The sequence below is a fragment of the Gallinula chloropus genome, assembly GCF_964237585.1.
Source record: "Gallinula chloropus genome assembly, chromosome: 10".
In the NCBI taxonomy this organism is placed as follows: domain Eukaryota; kingdom Metazoa; phylum Chordata; class Aves; order Gruiformes; family Rallidae; genus Gallinula; species Gallinula chloropus.
In genome coordinates, this window is record NC_140095.1 from 14,930,986 (window position 1) to 14,950,715 (window position 19,730).

At 44.5% G+C, this 19,730-nt stretch overlaps 1 protein-coding gene across 1 annotated transcript in view; it reads left to right on the top strand.

Moving 5' to 3' along the window:
• Window positions 1-15,881, top strand: part of GALNT10 (polypeptide N-acetylgalactosaminyltransferase 10) — a gene marked incomplete at both ends in the record, with an annotated part of 80,149 nt that extends 64,268 nt beyond the window's left edge. The window contains 7 exons of the mRNA XM_084268441.1: window positions 923-1,106; window positions 1,988-2,105; window positions 9,928-10,035; window positions 11,891-12,112; window positions 12,820-12,936; window positions 14,823-14,972; window positions 15,714-15,881. Coding sequence (XP_084124567.1) covers window positions 923-1,106; window positions 1,988-2,105; window positions 9,928-10,035; window positions 11,891-12,112; window positions 12,820-12,936; window positions 14,823-14,972; window positions 15,714-15,881 — 1,067 coding nt within the window. The remainder of the gene's footprint in view (window positions 1-922; window positions 1,107-1,987; window positions 2,106-9,927; window positions 10,036-11,890; window positions 12,113-12,819; window positions 12,937-14,822; window positions 14,973-15,713) is intronic.
• Between the last annotated feature and the right edge of the window lie 3,849 nt (window positions 15,882-19,730).

The window sequence follows — 19,730 nt, forward strand, 5'->3', positions numbered from 1 at the left end:
CAAAGCTCTCTGAGGTGTGACTTTGTCAAATAAACTGTGGCAACAGTAGTCAAGTGGAGATGTAAGAAAAACTCGTCTGATTTGTCAGCAGGGTTGTTGGATGGTAATGTTGCTTTCACTACAGTTTGTGTCTGGTAATAGTGTAAAACATTTGCAGCTTCAGGAGCCCAGGAGAGGGGGACAGAATTAACTCAAATGCCATTTAAATGAGAACACATAGAGTATGCTTTAATTTTAAAGCATAGAAAGGATTTCTGGTCGACGTGCGCTGGAAGCTGAAACATCGGTTGTCGCCTCTGCTCTGAAAGTTAACTTCCAACAAGAGACTGTCTCAGTAATAAAGTATTTAAGAAGTTCCAGATGTTTATGCAGGAATTAATCCTGTGTTGTATTATTTGGTTGGAAGAAAAGGTTCAGGGGAGGAGGTACACTTGCATTTCTTGAGCCTGCTGAGAGCAGTTATGCCATTAGTCTGAATCGCTTCCTGCCAGATTCTGGCACAGCAATTAAATCTAGGTGGTACAATGGGTTATTGCCCTGGCTTTGAATCGCTGCAGAAAGGGTTCATGTCCCGGTCGCTCGTTAAAACAAGAACTTAACTAAATAGGAGACTGCCTGGTTTTTAACCTGGTGGTTTAGGTGTCTCTGGTAGTGTGGCTGTGTCTTTCTGTTCTGCTTCTGGGTGGTGGTCACTGTAGCCTGTCTGGAGGTTTTATTTCAGTAGCTATAGTATGAATATCTCAATTATTGCAGAAACAGCAGATAAATTGATACATATTGGAGCATCTGCCCAAAAGAGCACTAGTGGGAAGAAAGTTTTGTTGCTTTTGGTCAACTTCATATTTTGATGCTCTCTTCTGTAATATCATGGTCAGTGGAACTAACTGGTGCAGGCTTTCTAACGTGTCTCTCCAATCTTCAGATCGCATTGCCCGAAACCGCAAGACTATCGTTTGCCCCATGATTGATGTTATTGATCACGACCACTTCGGATATGAGACTCAGGCTGGAGACGCAATGCGAGGTGCATTTGACTGGGAGATGTATTACAAGAGGATCCCTATTCCTCCTGAGTTACAGAAACTTGATCCCAGTGATCCCTTTGAGTAAGTTACTGAAATCGTGTGCTAAGAGCTGGCTGACAAAATAGCACCCTGTTACAGGGTTGGATTACACCTCAGTGTAGTAGAAGTCAGGAGCTGGTGTTAAGCTACTTGCAGCTGTTTGCTTTGTTGGTTTCAAAGAAATGCATTGTGTAGTAGCTGTGAACACTCCTTTTCATTGTTATTTTTTGTCACCTTAATTCCTGCAGAAGTTTAATATTTCGCTTAAAACTGTAATGTGTAACACTTGATGTGGTCATTTATTACTGAGATCTTTCAAACATAACTTAATATCCCTAATTCTGTGCCAAAAACAACAGGCCAATGGTGGCTTATATGTCATTCCCAGGTGTGGGGGAAGAAAACCTAGCAGAATAATTACAGCAATTTTGATGATTGCAGTGTACTGCAGAAGTAAATCTGTGATCAAATTATGTTCTGCTGTTGCTGTGCTTGCCAACATTGAGACAGTTCTGCTGTCCTTTATACTTCTGCACCGTTCCAAAAAAAACCCAGCAAAGCACCTTTTGAGGTCATGCTCGATGACTTGATCATACTACTGAGACAGCACCACATCTGCAACATATGGGTCCCTCCAGGAGAGGTTGTGTCCTGTCACTTAGCCGTGAGCTCTCCTGCCTGTATGGAGGAGGGGCATTGACTGGTTCTAAAGGGAGCCTTATCTGGTCCTCCTCATTTGCAAGTGGGAAATTAGTAGATAATGCAAAACCAACTGTTTGATGCTCCAGCAGGGCTGCAGAGGCACTGGGAACACCGGGTGGTGAAAAGAATATTTGTCAACTCTTGCTTTGTTTTTTAAATGTTTAGCTAGAGATCTGTATCTTTGAATGTCTTTGTAATATGGAGTCTGGTTTTTCCTTAAGGTCTCCTGTAATGGCTGGAGGACTGTTTGCAGTCGATAGAAAGTGGTTCTGGGAGCTGGGAGGGTATGATGCAGGTCTGGAGATATGGGGAGGAGAGCAGTATGAAATATCCTTTAAGGTGAGCTATGTTCTCTGGAAATTACTTTTTTTTTTTTTTCTAAAGTAAGAATGGTTCTGAGGCACAGAATGTGGGTGATCTATCTTGTCCTTGCTTTGTGCGTGTGACTAAAGGCGAAAGAGCTGGGAATTTGTAAGATAGTACACGGAAGAAACAGCAGAGATGTGACCAGTCATTTGTGAGGGTCAGTTTTGGAGCAGGATTAGTTGAGATGTCCCCTGTTCTGTGGTGATAATTTCAGATGATGTGCTCTTCTCAGCAAGGGTAAGTCAGTTGGCGTGGCGCTCACTCTGTTAGGTTTCTTAATACTCGCCCTGGCCAGAAGATTAAATACTCTCCTTCCAAAGTGAAGGAGGATTCATCAGATCTCAGTGTTTGCCCAGCTGAGTGCCTCAGTCCTGAGCTTGAGTTCCCAGAGATGAGAGTAACTTACTGGCTGTAGTCAATCCATCTGACTCCTGGCTGCAAGGAACTGAGACTATTAATTACCCTGTAAGAAATCATCAACGATTGGAATAGTAACACTGTTGTTGGCAATGCCTTCAGATCATTATCTGCCTGGCTTGGGGACAGTTCTGTTACTGATGGGCCAAGCTTTAAAATAAGTTAGCCAGCTGACCAGAGATGCACATTAACAGTAACAAGTCACTGTGGCTCACTAAGACCACTAGTAGCTGTGTTATCTTGGAATATGGCACTCTGAAATCCCTTCTAGGAGACCCACTGGAACATGCCAGGCCACTGAAGGCAGGTGGACATTCTTCTCTTCAGTGGCAGGAATGCCTTCCCTGGCCTGGAGTGAACCTATGTTAAATGCTGGGCCAGTGGTTGAGTATACCATCTTACAGGGGTCTGAATGCCACTGAACTAAGCTAGTTGGCCTCAGCACAAGGCTAGAAGTTGGTAGCGATGTAATGTAGTGCACGGTTTAGCTTTGGGGGCTAAAATTCTTTATCTCTCTGGCTAGCAAGTAAGGAATGGCCAATCTTCACACAAAGCAGGTTCCTAATTCTTGGTGCAGCCATGCAATTCAAAGGCAGGCCACACTGCATTCAGCAAGCCCTGTTGCCACATGTACACATCGTGTGCCACTGTGCAGCGAACAGTGGAGGACAAGACATTGTTTTCAAGACACTGTCTGTCTTCCATTGTTTGCTCTGAGCAAACTCTGAGCACCAAAGTCACATCAGATGTCCCTCAAAATCACATCGGATGTCCCTCATCCTCTGTAGCAATAGCTGGAAGGACAGAGTGGGGGCCACCCTCTTTGGAGATGTCGTTATGGTTAGAGACCTTTATTCTTTGTGTTGCCTGTAAGGAAATGGTGTAACAATGTCATTCTCTGCAGGAGGGGCAGGGGCAGCATTCAGCCTCTTTTCCTTGGCCCTATTTGAAAAGGTGGGTTTCCCAGAGTGATGACAGTGGCTGGGCAAGCCCTTTGTCTGCAGTGCCACAGCAGACAGTCACACTGCTTGATCTGCAGGAAATAAGACTACTTCATTCATCTGTTTGCTATCCTCTCTGAAACACGCTGTGTTTTATTTCAGTCCAGAGATGGTAATTTATGGAGGGATAAATTTGCTTTAATTAATCTCGGCAAAGACCGCCTTTTTCCTTTCATTGTGCAACAGAAAAATGAAGTTGTAACTGAAAGAGGCTCAGTGTATATTCAGAAATTAAGATAAATTGATACATTCATCTGTGGCTGATAGATTTAATAATTCTGCTGGAATTGCAAGAATAGAAGGTTTGTTCATAGAATTTATGAAGCTATGACATTTCCTGGCAAGCTCAGAGCTATGTTTTTACCTTTAGAAGCAGACTGAGATTTTGTAGTTAAAGGGGCACTGTCAAATAATTTAAAGCTCTGGGTGTAGACGTGGGGTACCTGCTTTCCCATTATTTATTATCTAATGGGAATTCAGATTCTAAGTGTGCCAAATTTACAGCCCAGCTTTAACAAAGAATCTGTTCCTGCGCCTGGGAGTTGTGTGTGCACATACTCTTTTGTACTGCTGGTCTTTGATCCATTGCATCAGATCTGGCCTCCTTGTGCCTCACCAGGAGTGGATTATTTTTTTCCTTTACTATATTCTTTTTTAGCGATGTGTGAACTGTGCTTTACAGGTTTTTGCCTTTATTTTAAAATCTAGGGCTCTGTTGCTGAGAGACTGGAAATAAACAGTTTGTTTAGGAGTCTCTTGCCTTTCTGAGATCATAGATATTTCTGTCATCAACCAGCTCTGCTGCTGCTTCTTCCTTCTGAGAAGGAAGCTTTCAGACTGAAAAGAAGTGAACAGAGAAGCCATCAGTTTTTAGCACCTCAGAAAATATTTAGCTGGAGGATGGAGCAGTTATAGATGGAGCATGATGCTGTATGATATGGAATATCCCTTGGGTCAGCTGGCTTCATCTGTCCAGGCTGTGTCCTGTCCCAACTCCTTCTGCAACCCCAGTTTACTCCATAGGGTGAGAAGCAGAAGAGGCCTTGGCTCTGTGTAAGCACTGCTCAGCACCAATGGAAACATCTCCGGGTTATCAACACTGTTGTTTTCAGCACAAATCCAAACCATAGCCCTTTACTAGCTGCCGTGAACAAAATTGACTCCCAACCAACCAAAACCAGTGCAGCTCAATTTACTTGTGATCATGTCACCTCTTTTTCAGTGTTTTTGTGGTTTCTGTTCTGTTTGCCTTATGTAATCCACACTAAACTGCTTCATGCCTTTCTTCCATAATTCATAGTCTCAGGCGTTTTTTGGAGTAAGGGGAAACAGAAGAGGAAAAAGTGATGTCTCTGATTTGTGTAGGCATAAATATAGATGTACTTTGTACCTTGGCTCCTGAGTGGTGTGGTTCTCAATCCTTGAATTGTACATTGTATTTCAAGCAGAAAGAGTGAGAATCATGAATGTCCCTCAGAGGATGATGGATGATGTCAGTTTTAGAAAAGCTTGTTCTCTCATTTAGAGATTGTAACACCTTCATAACATTCAAAAGGCTTGGTGCAAACAAGCCATATGGATGGTTTGCCCTGGAAAGAACAGTTAAAGGAGATAAAAACCATGGGCAACACTCACTGTCTTTCTCCTACCTTCAGCGATGGGAAACATCCGCTGCTCTCACCCTGGTGCTCACAGATCATTGCACTTTTCCAGATCCTTTTCCCAGAGCAGCCACAGGGACTGCTTATTCTGATTTCCCTAGCATAAAACATGTTGCATGTTTCCCAACAAACCCCAGTGTTCCATAGCTTCTCCTCACATATCTAACGTGTGCAGCTCCTTTGCCACGTCAGCAGCACGTTTCTGACTCGCGTGGTGCCGCTGGCCCCCCGGCAGGTGCGTGGTTAGGGTACAGCTGCCAAGGGCTCCCTTCTGACAGCGGTTCTTGTATCCCTGAAGTCAGTGCTGATTGTGAGCCACCGCTGCTTATTCCAGGCACATCCTCACACCGCTTTCCAGCAGCTCACTTTTGCCCACACTGAAACAGGCTGGGCTTTCTGCTGCTTTTTTTGGGGGGGGGTTGTTGGGGTTTTTTTTTAAGCCAGCACATGCAGCTTAATTCTGAGGCTCTCAGCTGCAGCACAGGGTGGTTTGGGTTTGTTTTTTTTTCTCTCCCTATCTGGTGATGCAGAGATCAGTTCCAGACCATTGACTTGAATTTTTGGCCTCTCTTCACCTTGTGTGCCTGGTTCAGGTTGCAGAGTATCCTCCCATCAAGCAGCAGCAGGAAACTGGACCACCCCCTATTACCCCCCACTCTAAAACTTGACTATTCCTCTAAAAAGCTCCAGACAGTAAGGAGGGGCCACACTGGTGTATGTTGTGTGAGAAAGCCCTGTGCAAACACAGAGATCCCAGTGCCTTTTGAGCTACCTTAATCTTTTATAGAGCAGTAAGACCCAGCTGCAACAGCAGCTGATGCTTACAATACATAGGATTATGATTTTCCAGAATTATTTGTTGCCCTTGCTTGCATCCTCTCACCTACTCTGTTATGCAGAGAACACCCTTGACTTACCTACTGTGTCCTTCCCACCTTTGAGTGTGTGCTTAGACAGCCAACCAGCTTATCTCCATTGGTCCATCCCATGGTCTTTATTTCTACTGTGGCTTGCAAAGCAGCTTTCTTTTCAAGGCTTGACTCTTTCCTTTGTGGTTTTTTCCCCTCTCTTGGGAAGTGTTGGCTCATCATGGTGCAGTCTTCGGAAACCACAAGCCTTCTATACCCAGGTAACTTGTCTTCACACACCAACTGCAGCATTGTATTGTGTGTTTGAGAGGAGAGGTTCAGTTGTCTTATGTGACATTGTTTTCTGAAATAGCAGAAGGGGAATTGGATCAGAATAACATTCCCATGTAGAGAATAGGTGGCATATTATCTGGTGCTTTCATAGCACACTAGCCGATTCAAAGGCCCTTGAGCTGCTTTATGAATATGGAGTTACAGCTCTCCAGGCCACTGAGAAGATGGAAATTATCTCTGGTGGTGTTATTTTACTTCTCCTGTACATGGTTTTACTATTAGGGTGAGATTGTGGCCTTAGAAAAATCTCTTACAGTTTGCTCATTGACCTCAGTGTAGCCAGGTTTTCTCTTCATTCCAGGAGATCTGTCAGTTGCTAGCTCAAAACGTAGATTGGCAAAATTCTGCTTGAGGAGGAAGAGAAATTTCCTGTTCTCCCTTAATGAGAACTGATTAGATCATTGTATAAAGCACTGCCTGCCTGACCAGCTTTAATTCTTGTTCTTACGGCATTCTAGGGAATGGCTGATTGAAATGAAGTGCGTCAAGTTCAGACTCTGGTGTTTACTGTCATGTCAGCCAGGGAGATGAGGCACTATCTCACTCTTCTATAAAACAACAGGAGCAAAAAGAAAGGACCTGTCCTGGCTGAAGGAGAAGACAGTGACTGACAGTCAGTGTCCTTATGAAGACACAAGGTGCTGCCCCACAGAATGGCGCTGTCTTTTTAGCAGTGTAGGTTCTGGTGTGTCATGCCTGTACCCTGGTTTAAAACCAGCCAAACATCCCTGACCCAGTGAAAGTATTCTCTCAGCTAGCACGCAGCTATTTTGAGTTTGCTCCACTTGCAGTTATTCCTTGACAGACCCTTGGATGTGAGTCCCCTGACCTTTAACTCCAACTTCCTAATGCTTTTGTTAGCTGTGTTTTACCCATGCATGTCACGCTCTTTCCCTCTCCCCCTTCTTCCAGTTTTATAGATAAGGACTGGTAATTGTCTTTATGGAGGTTGTAATGAGTTCTGTCACCACACAAAGCAGCTCACTAATAAAATAAATCAAAGCAGCAATGAATGAATGGAAAGCATGCTTTTAAAATTAGATTTGTACTGCAAGTGCCACGCTGTCACTTGCAGTGCAAGACAATATTAAAAAGGCACTGAGTTGGCAAGGTACCTTGAAGGGGTCACTGAGCTCTGCTAGTAGGAATTAGGAAGCTTTCCATTGCCTCCATGCAGCACTGGTAATTGTGGCATCGTTTGGGATAAAGCTTGATTAGAGAAAGAGCACATAAAAACTGATCTTAGATTTTACTTGTTCAGTAACTCAGTTAAGTGGCTTTTCTTATCATGTCATTACATGTGTTTGTGTAATGTCATCTTCTCTGCCTGGAGTCTTGTACCAGCTTGGAGTTCTTGGCCCAGCGTGTCATCAGTTCTGCCTAGCTTCCCATGCCCTGCCTCACCAGCAGATGCTTCATGGCATCCTCCATGCAGGGACAGCCCTCTCCTCTCTAGCTGCATTTAAAATTAGATTTGTACTGCAAATGCCACACTTGTGGCTCTGTTCCTCACCTTACTTCAGGAAATCGTGTTTTCAGAGGAGTTTTTCTTTAGGGATCAAGGGCAGAGGAGGCATTCCGGGGGCAGGCAGCAAGAAGAACAAGCTGGTGTGTTTGTTCAGGCTTGAGTTACATCAAAATGCAGCTGCTTGTGAACTGATATGGCTTTTGTGATGCAGAGTACAATGCACAGGGTAAGAACACAGGTTGTTGAGGAACGTGTGTGTGTGTCTGTGCAACTGAGCTGCAGTTGTCTTCAGCTGTTCCTGCAGTTTTTTTATTGTTCCCAAGACTGTTGCTGCTCTTACAGCCTTGCACAAACCACCTCTGTCATAGAAACACAAAACATCCCCCAAATTCTTGTTTTCTCAGTTTACCTGTTAATTTCCTAGCAGCCATATCACACTGTGGCCCTCTGCAGCAAAAAGCTCAGCAGCTACAGAATAAGCAGCGTTTCTGCTTCCTCTGGAAACTTCACAGAGCGATAGTTTCTGTTTTTCATCTTCATCCCTTCTGTATCAGCCTCTCAAGACACAGCAGGGACAAAAGGAACGAAATTCTGTAGAAAGAGTGTTTGTCAACTTTCTTCTTGTCTCCCTCACCATAACGACTCATAATTAAGTACCTTGAACTTTAGAAGTCGTCTGTGAAAAATATTCCTCTAACTGAGAGCAACCAACCTCCATTAAGTTATACGCAGTCAGCAAATGACTATAATTATTAGGGCCAGTAGACAGAGCTGAAACTCCAGAGGACTTTAGTGTCAGAGCTAATAATTATGCAGCAGCCTTGGCTAAATATTTCTCTTCCGAGCTAAGTATTTAATATTGTCACTGTAGAATATTAATGGAATTGCCTGCTATGTGTGAAGCTGTTGACTAAGCTCGTTGTACAGTGAACTGCGGTGGCTCAAATTAGCCACAGTGAATGGAGGGATCAAGAACACTGCATCAGCCTGCTGCACCAGCACACTTGCTTAAATATCGCTGCCTTCAGGGCATTAACATCAGCTCTGGGGACACAATGAAGGGCAAGACAGTGTCGTGCTTCAAGAATTCAGAAAGTCATTTGTTTTGCATACTCAAGGGTACTTTTTCTTTAAGTATTGATTAGATATCTCTGGGAAGCACATATGAATGTATTTCTTAAACCTAATGAAGTAGATTGGCTGGTTCAGAAAACATCTCCTTTGGTTTCATTTAGACAAAATTATTGCATCCACGCTATAAATAAGGAATAAAAGAAAATTGTTGCAGAGTGTTGGCACAGACTGAAATCTTCCCAGATGGGGAAAGCAGCTTCTGGGCCTATTCTGGTCATTAACCAAGCATTCAAGGTAGTTGTCTTCAACTAGTAGTGTGTTCCATTGACTTCCTGAGGGCTTTTTGTAAAGCCAATTATGTTTTCACCAGGCATGGATTTCTACTTCATTGTAAGGCTTCAAAAGCAGTGAGTGCATGTCAGCAATGAAACTATTCAAGAGCAGTGATAACCATGGGAAAAAGTAGCAGTTTCTTCTGGTTTCCAGCACTTGAACAGAGCCTTGAACTCTCTGGGGTGTTTTGCATAACCCATGTCTTCTGCTACAGGGATGGCCTCCCTTTTACAGCAATGTTATACAACATACACCCAGGTCTTATCTACAAGGCAGTCCAGTTTAACAGTGTTTACTATTACTGTAATAATAAATATCAACTTAAAATGTGCTGGGTGCTCTTCTCTGGGTGCTTGTGGGGGTGGTGGTTCTGGGCTTTTCTCTAAAGAATGCAAAATTGAACTGTTTAGCCACTGGGCTTGATAGTACTTGTGCTAAATCGAGGCTTGCTGCATGGCTCTAAGTGGGTAGTTATAGGATTTTAGACTAAATCAAGCAGGGGAGAGTATTTGGGAGAGAGTATACTTTAAAGTAAAAAAAATCTGGGTTAAGTTTTTTCATAACTTGAAAGCTTTTTTTTTTCTTCTTCTTTTTCCTCTATGTAACCAAGAGTGAATCTGTATCTCTGCTGTTCCACAGGTATGGATGTGTGGGGGTCGCATGGAGGACATCCCTTGCTCTAGAGTTGGTCATATCTACAGAAAATATGTTCCATACAAGGTTCCAACAGGAGTCAGCCTGGCAAGAGTAAGTGGCAACAGCATTCCCCACGACAGATGTCTGACTGCAATGTGACCATGCTGCTGTCTCTTCTCACCCTATGATGGGAGGCAAATGTAGGCTTTGTAGTCTGTAAATTATACTTGTACAGTGGTCAAATTAAGCAGTTTTGCAGAAGGGGATGTGTAGCACAAAGGGAAGAGAGCCTGGGGAGCTGCATGCTAGTATGTGGACAGCCTGCCATGCTCCAGCCATCAGCCGTTGCTCAGTGCTGGGAAGGGACTTTGCAATCAGGTGCTGGCTATGGAATCACCAATAAAAACAAGATACGGCTTTATTTGTATAATACTTCAGTCATTTTATAGCTGTGCTGTCCAAGAGCAGCAAGCTCCAGCGTGGTGATTGTGTTTTGGTGATTGAAAGACCTCTCAGCTTCAAGCATCACAGACCACTGAATGGGCAAGCTGTAATTTTCCATGATGGAACATTCTGTGCCATCTTATTTCTTAATCTAGCGTAGCCCAAAGAGGAAAGAGCTTCTGCCTATCGTGCACCAGCTTTCTCCAGTTAATTTCCAAATTGAGAAGGGATTGCATTGCCCTCTGCTGGGAGAAAAAAAATTAGAGGAGCAGGAAGGCTGCAAACCACAAAAGGGTACCCTGCTGTTCTGCAGTCCTATGGCTTGCACGGTGTTAAAATCTTCCCCGGTTTAATAGCGTCGCCCTAGTTATAGATTTGGATTTATTGCTCAGCCCAGCAATGACCTGTCAGAGCGATGGAGTGCTCTCCTGTCTGTGCCGTCTCCTCAGCAAGGAGCTATATTTCTTTTGATTCGGTATTTGGCTCTTGCATACTCCCACAGTGCTGGAAGGAGATGGCAAACAGGTGGAAGGAAGGCTGTCTCTTGGCATCTTAAGAATGTACAGTCACCTTGAGATGAACACCTCCGCTTGTGTGGGGGCTGCTTTTGGGGCAGGGTCAGCACGCTGCTCATCCGTAACGTCCTCGTTTTGTAGTAGTAAATGGCCACTGCCAGACTGGCCACCTTCACACAAGGTGGGCAGTGCTCTTGTGTCGCTGGAGTCATGACAGTGCATGACACGTTGCTGTGTGGCACCAAGAACGTACCTGATGTTGCCAGAGAACAGTCCAAGGTCCAACAGTCACTTGGGTGTGTTGTAACAAGTAGAGCCCACGCCTCGAGAGGGTGGTGTTCATTGCTGCCTTGGAATTGCACAGTGGATTAAGCTTTACAGGGATGTGTGAAATATACTGCTGCCAGGAAGTAAACCTGTCGCTGCTGCTATTCTGAAGGCGCATCACCTCAGAGTTCTGTATTCCTGCAGCACCTCAGAGTTTCTCTTAAACACCTTTTTGAGCAAGAAAATGGAAGAAAAGTGATTAGAAACAATATCGTGAACTAAAGCTTTCCAGAAGGGAGTGCTGCAAATCCCATACCTAGATGGATATAAAAGATGCAATAAGAAGGATTTAAGAAAACAGCTTTTTGTCAGAGACTTTGAATGTCCAGTGGTATTTACCAGCATCATTTTCTGACTAGCTTCTTTACAGGGGAAAAAAAAAAGGAAGGAACACTAACTTTTGATTAATGTTTTTCTTAGCCACAAAGACCTAGATATAATGGCCAAGGGCCAGGATTCTGTTTTGACCTCAGCTGAAAATATCTTTCTAAAAGTCCCTTGGAACTAGAGAATAATAAAAATAATCTTCATCCTGAAGCTGGAGAGAAAGAGTGGATGAGAATGAAAATCCTTCCTGAGCAAAACCACAAGAGCTGCTCTGAATGCTAATGTCAGTAGCTTGTGCAGAGTGTTGTCGGGTGGTTTTCCCTCTTTCTCACATGTGGCTGTTGCCCACACAGAACCTGAAGCGAGTGGCTGAGGTGTGGATGGACGAATACGCAGAGTACATATACCAGCGCAGACCCGAGTACCGGCACCTTTCTGCGGGGGATGTGGCAGCTCAGAAGGAGCTTCGCAACAGCCTCAACTGCAAAAGCTTCAAGTGGTTCATGAACGAGGTCGCCTGGGACCTGCCAAAGTTCTACCCACCAGTGGAGCCTCCAGCAGCTGCTTGGGGAGAGGCAAGTTTGTGCTCTGAAATCTGTGGTGGGCAAACAGGCTGTGGTTTGGGGTCTGGTTTTTTTATAGCTGCCTTACCCGTGTGCTCCAGTGTTTGCTGTAAGGTGGCAACCGAGTGGTTAAAGGGATGTTGAAATGTTTCAAAGAGAAGAGCTCCTCTACCCTTATATTGGCCCAAAGGCAGCAGTTTGGAGCAGCTTATGGTAGCACAGAGCTACAGAGGGAACAGAGACGTGGCTTGTTCTGCGTGTTGGGTATTTAGTAGAAGGCAGAACGTGCCAACAGGGAAGACTAGGCAGAGGCGGCAGCTGAGTGACAGCAGAAATCTTGGCTTTCCAAAGGGCTGCACAGCTGTGGTGAGCTGCTCTGCTCCTTAGCTTTCCCACTGGCAAGCCAGGAAAACCATTCCTGTTTGTGAAAATCTGATGTGTTCTGAGAAAAGAATTACCCCAGGAGTGGTCATGGATTTGTTACACATAGCAGAGGTGGGCTCTGCTGTGTCCTGGAAGTTGTTGCACAGCTGGGGATGGGTCCCACTTGGAGTTCCTGTGCTTTCTTCTAGCTGTTATTTGCCAGCTCAGATACATCATTACGTGTGGAACCTTTAAACTGTCTTTATACCAATACTGCCATTATTTGTGGCAGTTTAAGCCTTCTTTCCTGTCACTTGGTGAGAGTAGGAGATTCAGTGACTCATTTACTATTTCAGATACGCAACGTGGGAACAGGATTGTGTGTGGATACTAAGCATGGAGCCCTGGGATCCCCACTGAGGCTAGAGAACTGCGTGAAGGACAGAGGAGAGGCAGCATGGAACAACGTGCAGGTAACAGTCTCTCAGATAAATCATTGTCCCCTAAATAAATTTGGGGAGGGAGAAGTTGTAAGACCAGATGTTTGAGAAAGAAGGCCATTGCAGAACTCTGTCAGTGAACAGAGGGTGCTGTGCACCCCAAGGCTCATGTGCTAATTATATTTGATGGGCTTGTAGCAGGATGTGGCTTGTGCATGTGGCAGGGTCTGGAGCCTGGCAGACTTCGTGCAGAGCTTTTACCTCTGCTTTGAAGTTCTCAGAGCGAACAAAAGAAAGCGCAAGAAAACAATATGCCACAATAATAAAAGAAACCATAAACAGGGCAGCTGTAATATGTAACAAAGTGAATATTAACTTCAAAGGTTGTGCTGAAAGAAGTGATAGAGGAGCGTCATGCATATTAATGAGCCTGCAGGAGCATTCAATAACCACTCACTATCATCCTTCTGACAGGAGGCAAATGCATTATAAACACCCAACCATTGCTGGAGAGAGATGAAACCGGCCAGGCTATAGATTCACCTTCTCAACGTATAAGGTGCCAGAAACGACAGCTTTATTGTAACAGAAGGGAAGGAAATATTAGTTTGTCTAAACTGTAGCAGCTGAGTTGAAAAAAGATCAAGAAAACAATGCCTCTATTACAGAGCCATGCATAACTCTTCAGGGGAATGGCCTCAGTAGTAGGAGACGGAGGGTTGTCGCATATCAATTTTGATGCATGAAAACTAGAAACAAAACCAATTTTCTCAGGCACAGTCCAAAGCTAAGCTTCTGTTGTGTCAGGAGGATCTTGAACAATTAGCGCTGGCTTATGTTTCAGAGAATGTGTTTTCAACTCCTGTCTAGCACTTAGCCTAAATGATTGTGGTAATTTCTTTCTCTCAGAGACTTGAGAGACAGAAACAGAGTAGCTTCCTTCTGCAGATGCTTTTGGCCACGATGCTTCAGACAGTAGTTGCCCTGCTAATTCGTGGTGACTGCCCCCTCTCTGAAGAGGGGACCATTCCTCCACCTGGCTTCAAAAGGAGCCTGCAGAACAGCCCTTCCCCTCAGGGACTGAGGGGTGTGCTGGCTAGTAGCTCTGCAAAATGACCTTGGTTAGTGCTGGTGAGAGGACAGTTGCATCCTTGCCAGAGAGACACTGTACTTGTCAAAGCAGAAGACAAAAGCTTGACAGCAGTGTCTGTCTTTGAACAAGTTTTTCTGTCATAAGCCAAGCCATGGTCATCAGGCTGAAGAATGCATCTTGACCACACTGCTGTCTCAAGCTGTGGCCTCTGCCCCCTTGCAGAGGGGCAGTGCAAGGACCAGAGCGTGTGGGTGGTGGCACTTCCACCGACAGATCACTGCAGGGTCAGGACAGAGAGCAGCAGGAAGCATTGCCCTTGTGGTTGCCCTTCAACAGTCCTGAAGAGTGGGGCTGGAACTGTGGTCTCCTGGTCCCAGAGGGTGTGGGACAGAGACTTCTCAAGGTGACTGCAGGCTGCCTGTGCAGCAGAGTGTTTGCTGCCAGGTAACTCAGAGCTCCTGGAGCGCTCTGCCTGTTTTGCTAGCTGTGAAGTGCTGTAATTGGTCAGCTGCTCACTTAATCCATGATGTATGTCTGCATTGCAGAGACATTCAAGGCTGCTATTAGTACCCAAACTAACTAGTCTGGCTGTTTGCAGCAGCACAGTCTCATTTAGCATGCTGTGTGGCAGTCTGCGGGGTAGCTGTTACGGACTCCTCTAGTCAGCAGTCCTTGTCCCCAGAGGTGGAAGTAGTTTTTCTCTAGAAGATACTGTCCTTTCCCTGAAGCCGTCCCCATCCTGTGGGCAAAGAAGGGAATGTCATTCTGCTGGTGACAGCGCTGGTCTCAGTACCAACCATCCTGAGGGTCCTCTTTGTCCTGGCAGGTGTTCACGTTCAGCTGGAGAGAAGACATCCGCCCGGGGGATCCTCAGCACACCAAGAAGTTCTGTTTTGATGCCATTTCCCACAGCAGCCCTGTGACCCTCTATGACTGTCATGGAATGAAGGGGAACCAGCTCTGGAGATACAGAAAAGTGAGTGTGTGTGTGTGCTTGCATGTGTGTATTTTCATTTAAGGTGTCAGATTGCCTGTGAGCTCTTGAGTTTCCCTAAAATGTCACACCTACAGTTTATTCCCTCTCTTGATGTAGCTGTGATAAGAGAATCTGCAGGCACTCTGTTGTCATTGTGCCATTAATTACCCTTGATTAGAAAGAGGTGACTGCCCTGTTCCACTGGTTGGAACAGGTGAGGACTGCTTCCCCAGAGCTTGCTAAGCAGAAGGACACTTTCCTTGCAGTCCTGTCCACAGCTGGCAGCGAGGGGATGGCAACAGCCTTGCAAAACCTGTTTGCAAAGAGGCATGCTGTGTTTAATGGCTTGTTCTGAATACCAGATCATGCCAAAATAGACAAGCAATGCTTTTGTGGCCAAACAGGTAAGTAAATTCTTGACTAAATGACCTGGCCTAGTCCTTGTAATCCACATACACGGTGCTGCAGAGTGACCGTGGCACGATGCGAGCTTGTGGCTGGAGAGCCTGGCTCCAGACACAGCCTTAGAGCTTCCCAGCACAGACATGGGGATTGGGCTGGATACCATTGCAAGGGCTGGGAATGGACCCTGGCATTTGCCAACCAGTGGAGTGTGGAACAACTTCAGATACATCCAAGGAACAGAATAGCTTGCATTGGTTTTTAAGACTTCTTTCTGTTGGTTTCAAAACAGCTTTTCTTCTCTGCTTAGAAACCTGACATGGAATTTCTCTTCTCCAGGACAAGACCCTCTACCACCCAGTAAGCAGCAGCTGTATGGACTGCAGTGAGAGTGACCGAAAGATCTTTATGAACAGCTGCAATCCTTCATCTCCAACACAGCAGTGGATATTTGAACACACAAACTCAACTGTCTTGGAAAAATTTAACAGAAATCTTGATCTTTAAAAGACTGAGGAAAAAATATATATATATATTTTACAATTATAGTTTTTACTGGGGAGGGTTACAAAAAATTTTTTTAAGAATACTTTTTTTTAAACAGTTAATGAAGGTAAAAGGGAGAATCTCAGGAGAAGGTTAACTAGCAGGCTAGTCTTTATTGTGAAGATGCTGCATCCTTCTCTTCTGGGGATGGTGGAATTTTAAAGGCTTTGCCAGAGCCACTTCTGTGCTGAGACTGGAACAGAAACTCTGTTTTTAGAGGAGTCTGAATGTGATTCAAACTGCTTTTTTGTTGTTGTTGTTTTTCTTCTGTTTTTTTACTGGTTTGTTTCCCACCTGGGTCTGATGTTAAATGATTTTTATCCAGGACTCTCCAGGATATTCTGTAGCTGCTCCACCACCTGCTGAAGTGTTCCCACATAAGCTTTTTTTTCTTCCAAAGTCCATCTAAGTAAAATCTTGAACACAAGATTTAATCCTTAAAAAAAGGCATCAAAATGTAAAATGAAATTAATTCCTTTTTTTTCTTTCCCCTAAACCAAAATATATTTCAAACAGGTTGAGTATTACGACTTTCCAAGTCATAGCTCTCATAAAGGAATGAGCTGTGGTGGAAGTGCAGCCAAGTGCTGGGAATATCGCTGTAGTTATTAGCGACGAGGAATCCAGGTTTCTGGTCCATTCACTTTGCAGTCACTTTGTCACTCACTGTTGAATCTTCAAGGTGAAAGATTAGCAGAGGTTTTTTAAGTAAGCACAGTTCTTACAAGTGAAAATTTTTGCTAAGAGCCTTTAGATAACCAGGTTCCAAATTTGCCTCTTCAGAGTCTTTTTAGCACGGACGCTCCTACGATTTCTCAAAGTTAAATCTACTACATGAAGGCAACTTCCATTTTTCCTTTAGAGGTTTGAAGGCTGACTTAATTCAGAGTTGGTCTGACCAGATTAATTCAGGATAATTAAGTCAGGGCTGAGATTAGCCACTGGTCTTCCCCATTTGTTCATCACTCTGTAGTTTGTTGCAGTCATGAGCTCTGTGGTCAATAGTGGTCTAGCCTTGTGGGAATGTGCTGTGATCTCTCCTCCTTTCCCAACATCCACACCATGGTATAGTTTATTGTGACTGGAAATCTGTTTGCTTAAGCAGAGATGTGGGATTGATGGGCCAATTTTAGTGCCGCCCTGTCGGGTGTAGTCAGCAGTGCAAGGTGTTACCCTTCTGGTTCAGCTGTAGGATTTGCCAGATGCTGAACCACAATTATCTCATTCTAGGAGCTGGGAAGAAGTACTGATGCTAAAGGATGAACGGCACATCACTGGTTTCCAGTTTAAAAAAACCCTCATACTGGTTTAATATTACATTCTTGCACAACCAGATTGAGGAGTTCACGTCCTCTTACACCGAAGGCAGCAGTGGCCTTTTCTCATAGCAGCTGTGAATGATGTTGCAGTTAACCTTTAGCACAGATGCTGTATAAATTAATACAGCTAGCCCTTTCCCAGTAGCTGCCCAGCTCCACAGGTGGTCCAGCTGAGGAGGTAGTGTGCAGCCAGCTTTAAGAAGGCTGGAGCACTCCGGGTACAAGTGGAGCACCCCTCTGGGACTCTTGGTAAGCGTGATCAATGGCCTTCCGTGCCTTGGCAGGGCAGGGAACTTCTGCTCTGGTGTATCATTCTCTCCTGTGAAGGCAAGGAGATTTTTGCCTAGTGTCAAGAAACAAGCATGCTGGTTCCCTCTGCAGAGCTCCAGAAGTAAGAAGCCCTTTCTGATGCCAGTTGTAGGACCATTGCCCATGTTTCAGATGTCTGAGGCCATGTCATGCTGTGTCTTTCACCTGGGAGCAGAGTATGACACAACTAGCTGCCTTTCAGGTCTGAGGTATTGATTGGGGGGGTCAAAATCTTCTCCACCTTTCCCATCCTCACAGGTGAGGCCAAATCTGACCAGTTCTGCCGACTTACCTGGCCCACGCAGTCCGGAAGCAAGGGAGACACGGGCACTGCATTGCAGCTGGGACCTGGCTTGCCCAGTGTGTTGGTGTCTAGCATTTTGGGAGTAAAGAAAGAAAAAAAGCTCTAGGCTTTCCTGGTGACAGTTTTGGAGCAGTATCACTAAGGAAGTGAGACCAGTGTCAAACAGGGGACAGCTTGTGTTCTCAGTCACTACAATATGTCTGTCATTAAAGATCCCTTTTCATTTCCCTGGGAGACAGAGCCACTTCTCAGTGCTTTGTGTCTGACTCTTGCTTTCCTTAAGTTATTAATACTCTCATTAATAGTGCCGACTGTGGATGGCTAGATGGCCTGGTTTGATGTCTTCATGAATGTTCTAATACCTGTGGAACAAGAAGCTGTTTGTCCATGGACAGTGCTAGTTTTTCATAATTGGGACACGATCAGCAAATGGTGTAAACAGATGGGAGGTCATTCTGCTTGCAGCTTGCAACTCTGTGTGTCTTTGTTTTCCAGTGAGAGGATTAGCTTCTGTTTCTAAAGTGCATGGCTTGCTTTGTTCATGGGCTCACCTTGTGTAGAGAGTCCTTGCTGCTTGGCTTCCTGGATGCTCGCTTCGGGGAGAGCTGCAGTATCAAACAGGTCTTTTACCACTTAATGATCTTAATTTGGAGAGAAAGGACAGCTCTGAGCAGTATGCAACAAAAGACTGGGTGATTGTTGATGCAATTCCTGTTTGACCACTAACCACCACCATATGTGGAAACTGGAGCTGTAGCGTGAGTGGGTCCTTCTCAGTGTGGTTGATCTGTTTTCTGAAGATTCAGGATCCTGAGTGTGGTAAGAGCCCCAGAAATCCTGTACATCTCTGATTGGCTCACTGGGCTTTGAGCTATTAATTTATTTACATCAATTATAGTTTTCAATACCCTAGAGGCTTTGCTGACTAATGAGAAGACTTAATATAGCCAACCATCCACTGATTGAGAAATAGCTGTATTTCATCATCTACATCTTTTAATTGAGCCTTTGCTGGGCAATCTGGTTAATTATTCCAATTACTTTTGGTTATTTGTAAGCAAAATTGCTAAAGCACGAATACATAAGCAGATATTCACATCTGCATGCAAGTCAAGACTGGAGATTAAATACCAGTGATTAACAAATGCAAAATAAATGTTTTCATATCTTTCCCCCAAAAAAATATTCAAACAACCCTTCTCTCCAAGACTGCATAAATTCTGCTGCTTTTAAGTTTCAGAATCCCAGTGAACAGGGGGATCCTGGATGTGTGTTATGTCACATAATACTTTGATTTGCTCTTGGAACTCTTGTTGATGTATACTGGTGCTAATCTCCAAGGCCTCCAGATGGAGTAATAGTTTTGTTAGTTTATGTGTGCAAGATGTCTTTTTTTTATCATGCCTGGGAAATTAACTTTCTTTTCTACACAATAATAGAGGAAAAGTGTGGGTCTCGCTGAAGGGGAATACAGCATCATTGAAATAAAGATGTGCCTTTTTAAATGTAAATGTACAGCAAATGCTTAAACTTGAACCATTTCCTAGTGCCTTGCTGGACAAGAGAGAAGAGGGGAAGAGGTTGGGAGATAAGGATGTAAGAGAAGTGTAGTGTTTGTGTGTGGGCTTTTTTGTTGCTGTTTTATTTTTAATGTCTGACTTTGGGTGCAGAATTTGTGTGAACAGTAGTAATTGAGAAGCTCCTGTGTTTCCTCTGTTAAATTGATATCATGAATGCCTCGGGGGTAGGGAGGGCTTGTCACTCCTAATGAAGACTTGGAAGGGATGGCACCTTCCTCTTGGTACCCTGTAACAACTAAAGCTAGACCAGAGGATGTCTTGGTTAGCTGTTGGATGTTTCACTGCGTGGTGAAGGCTC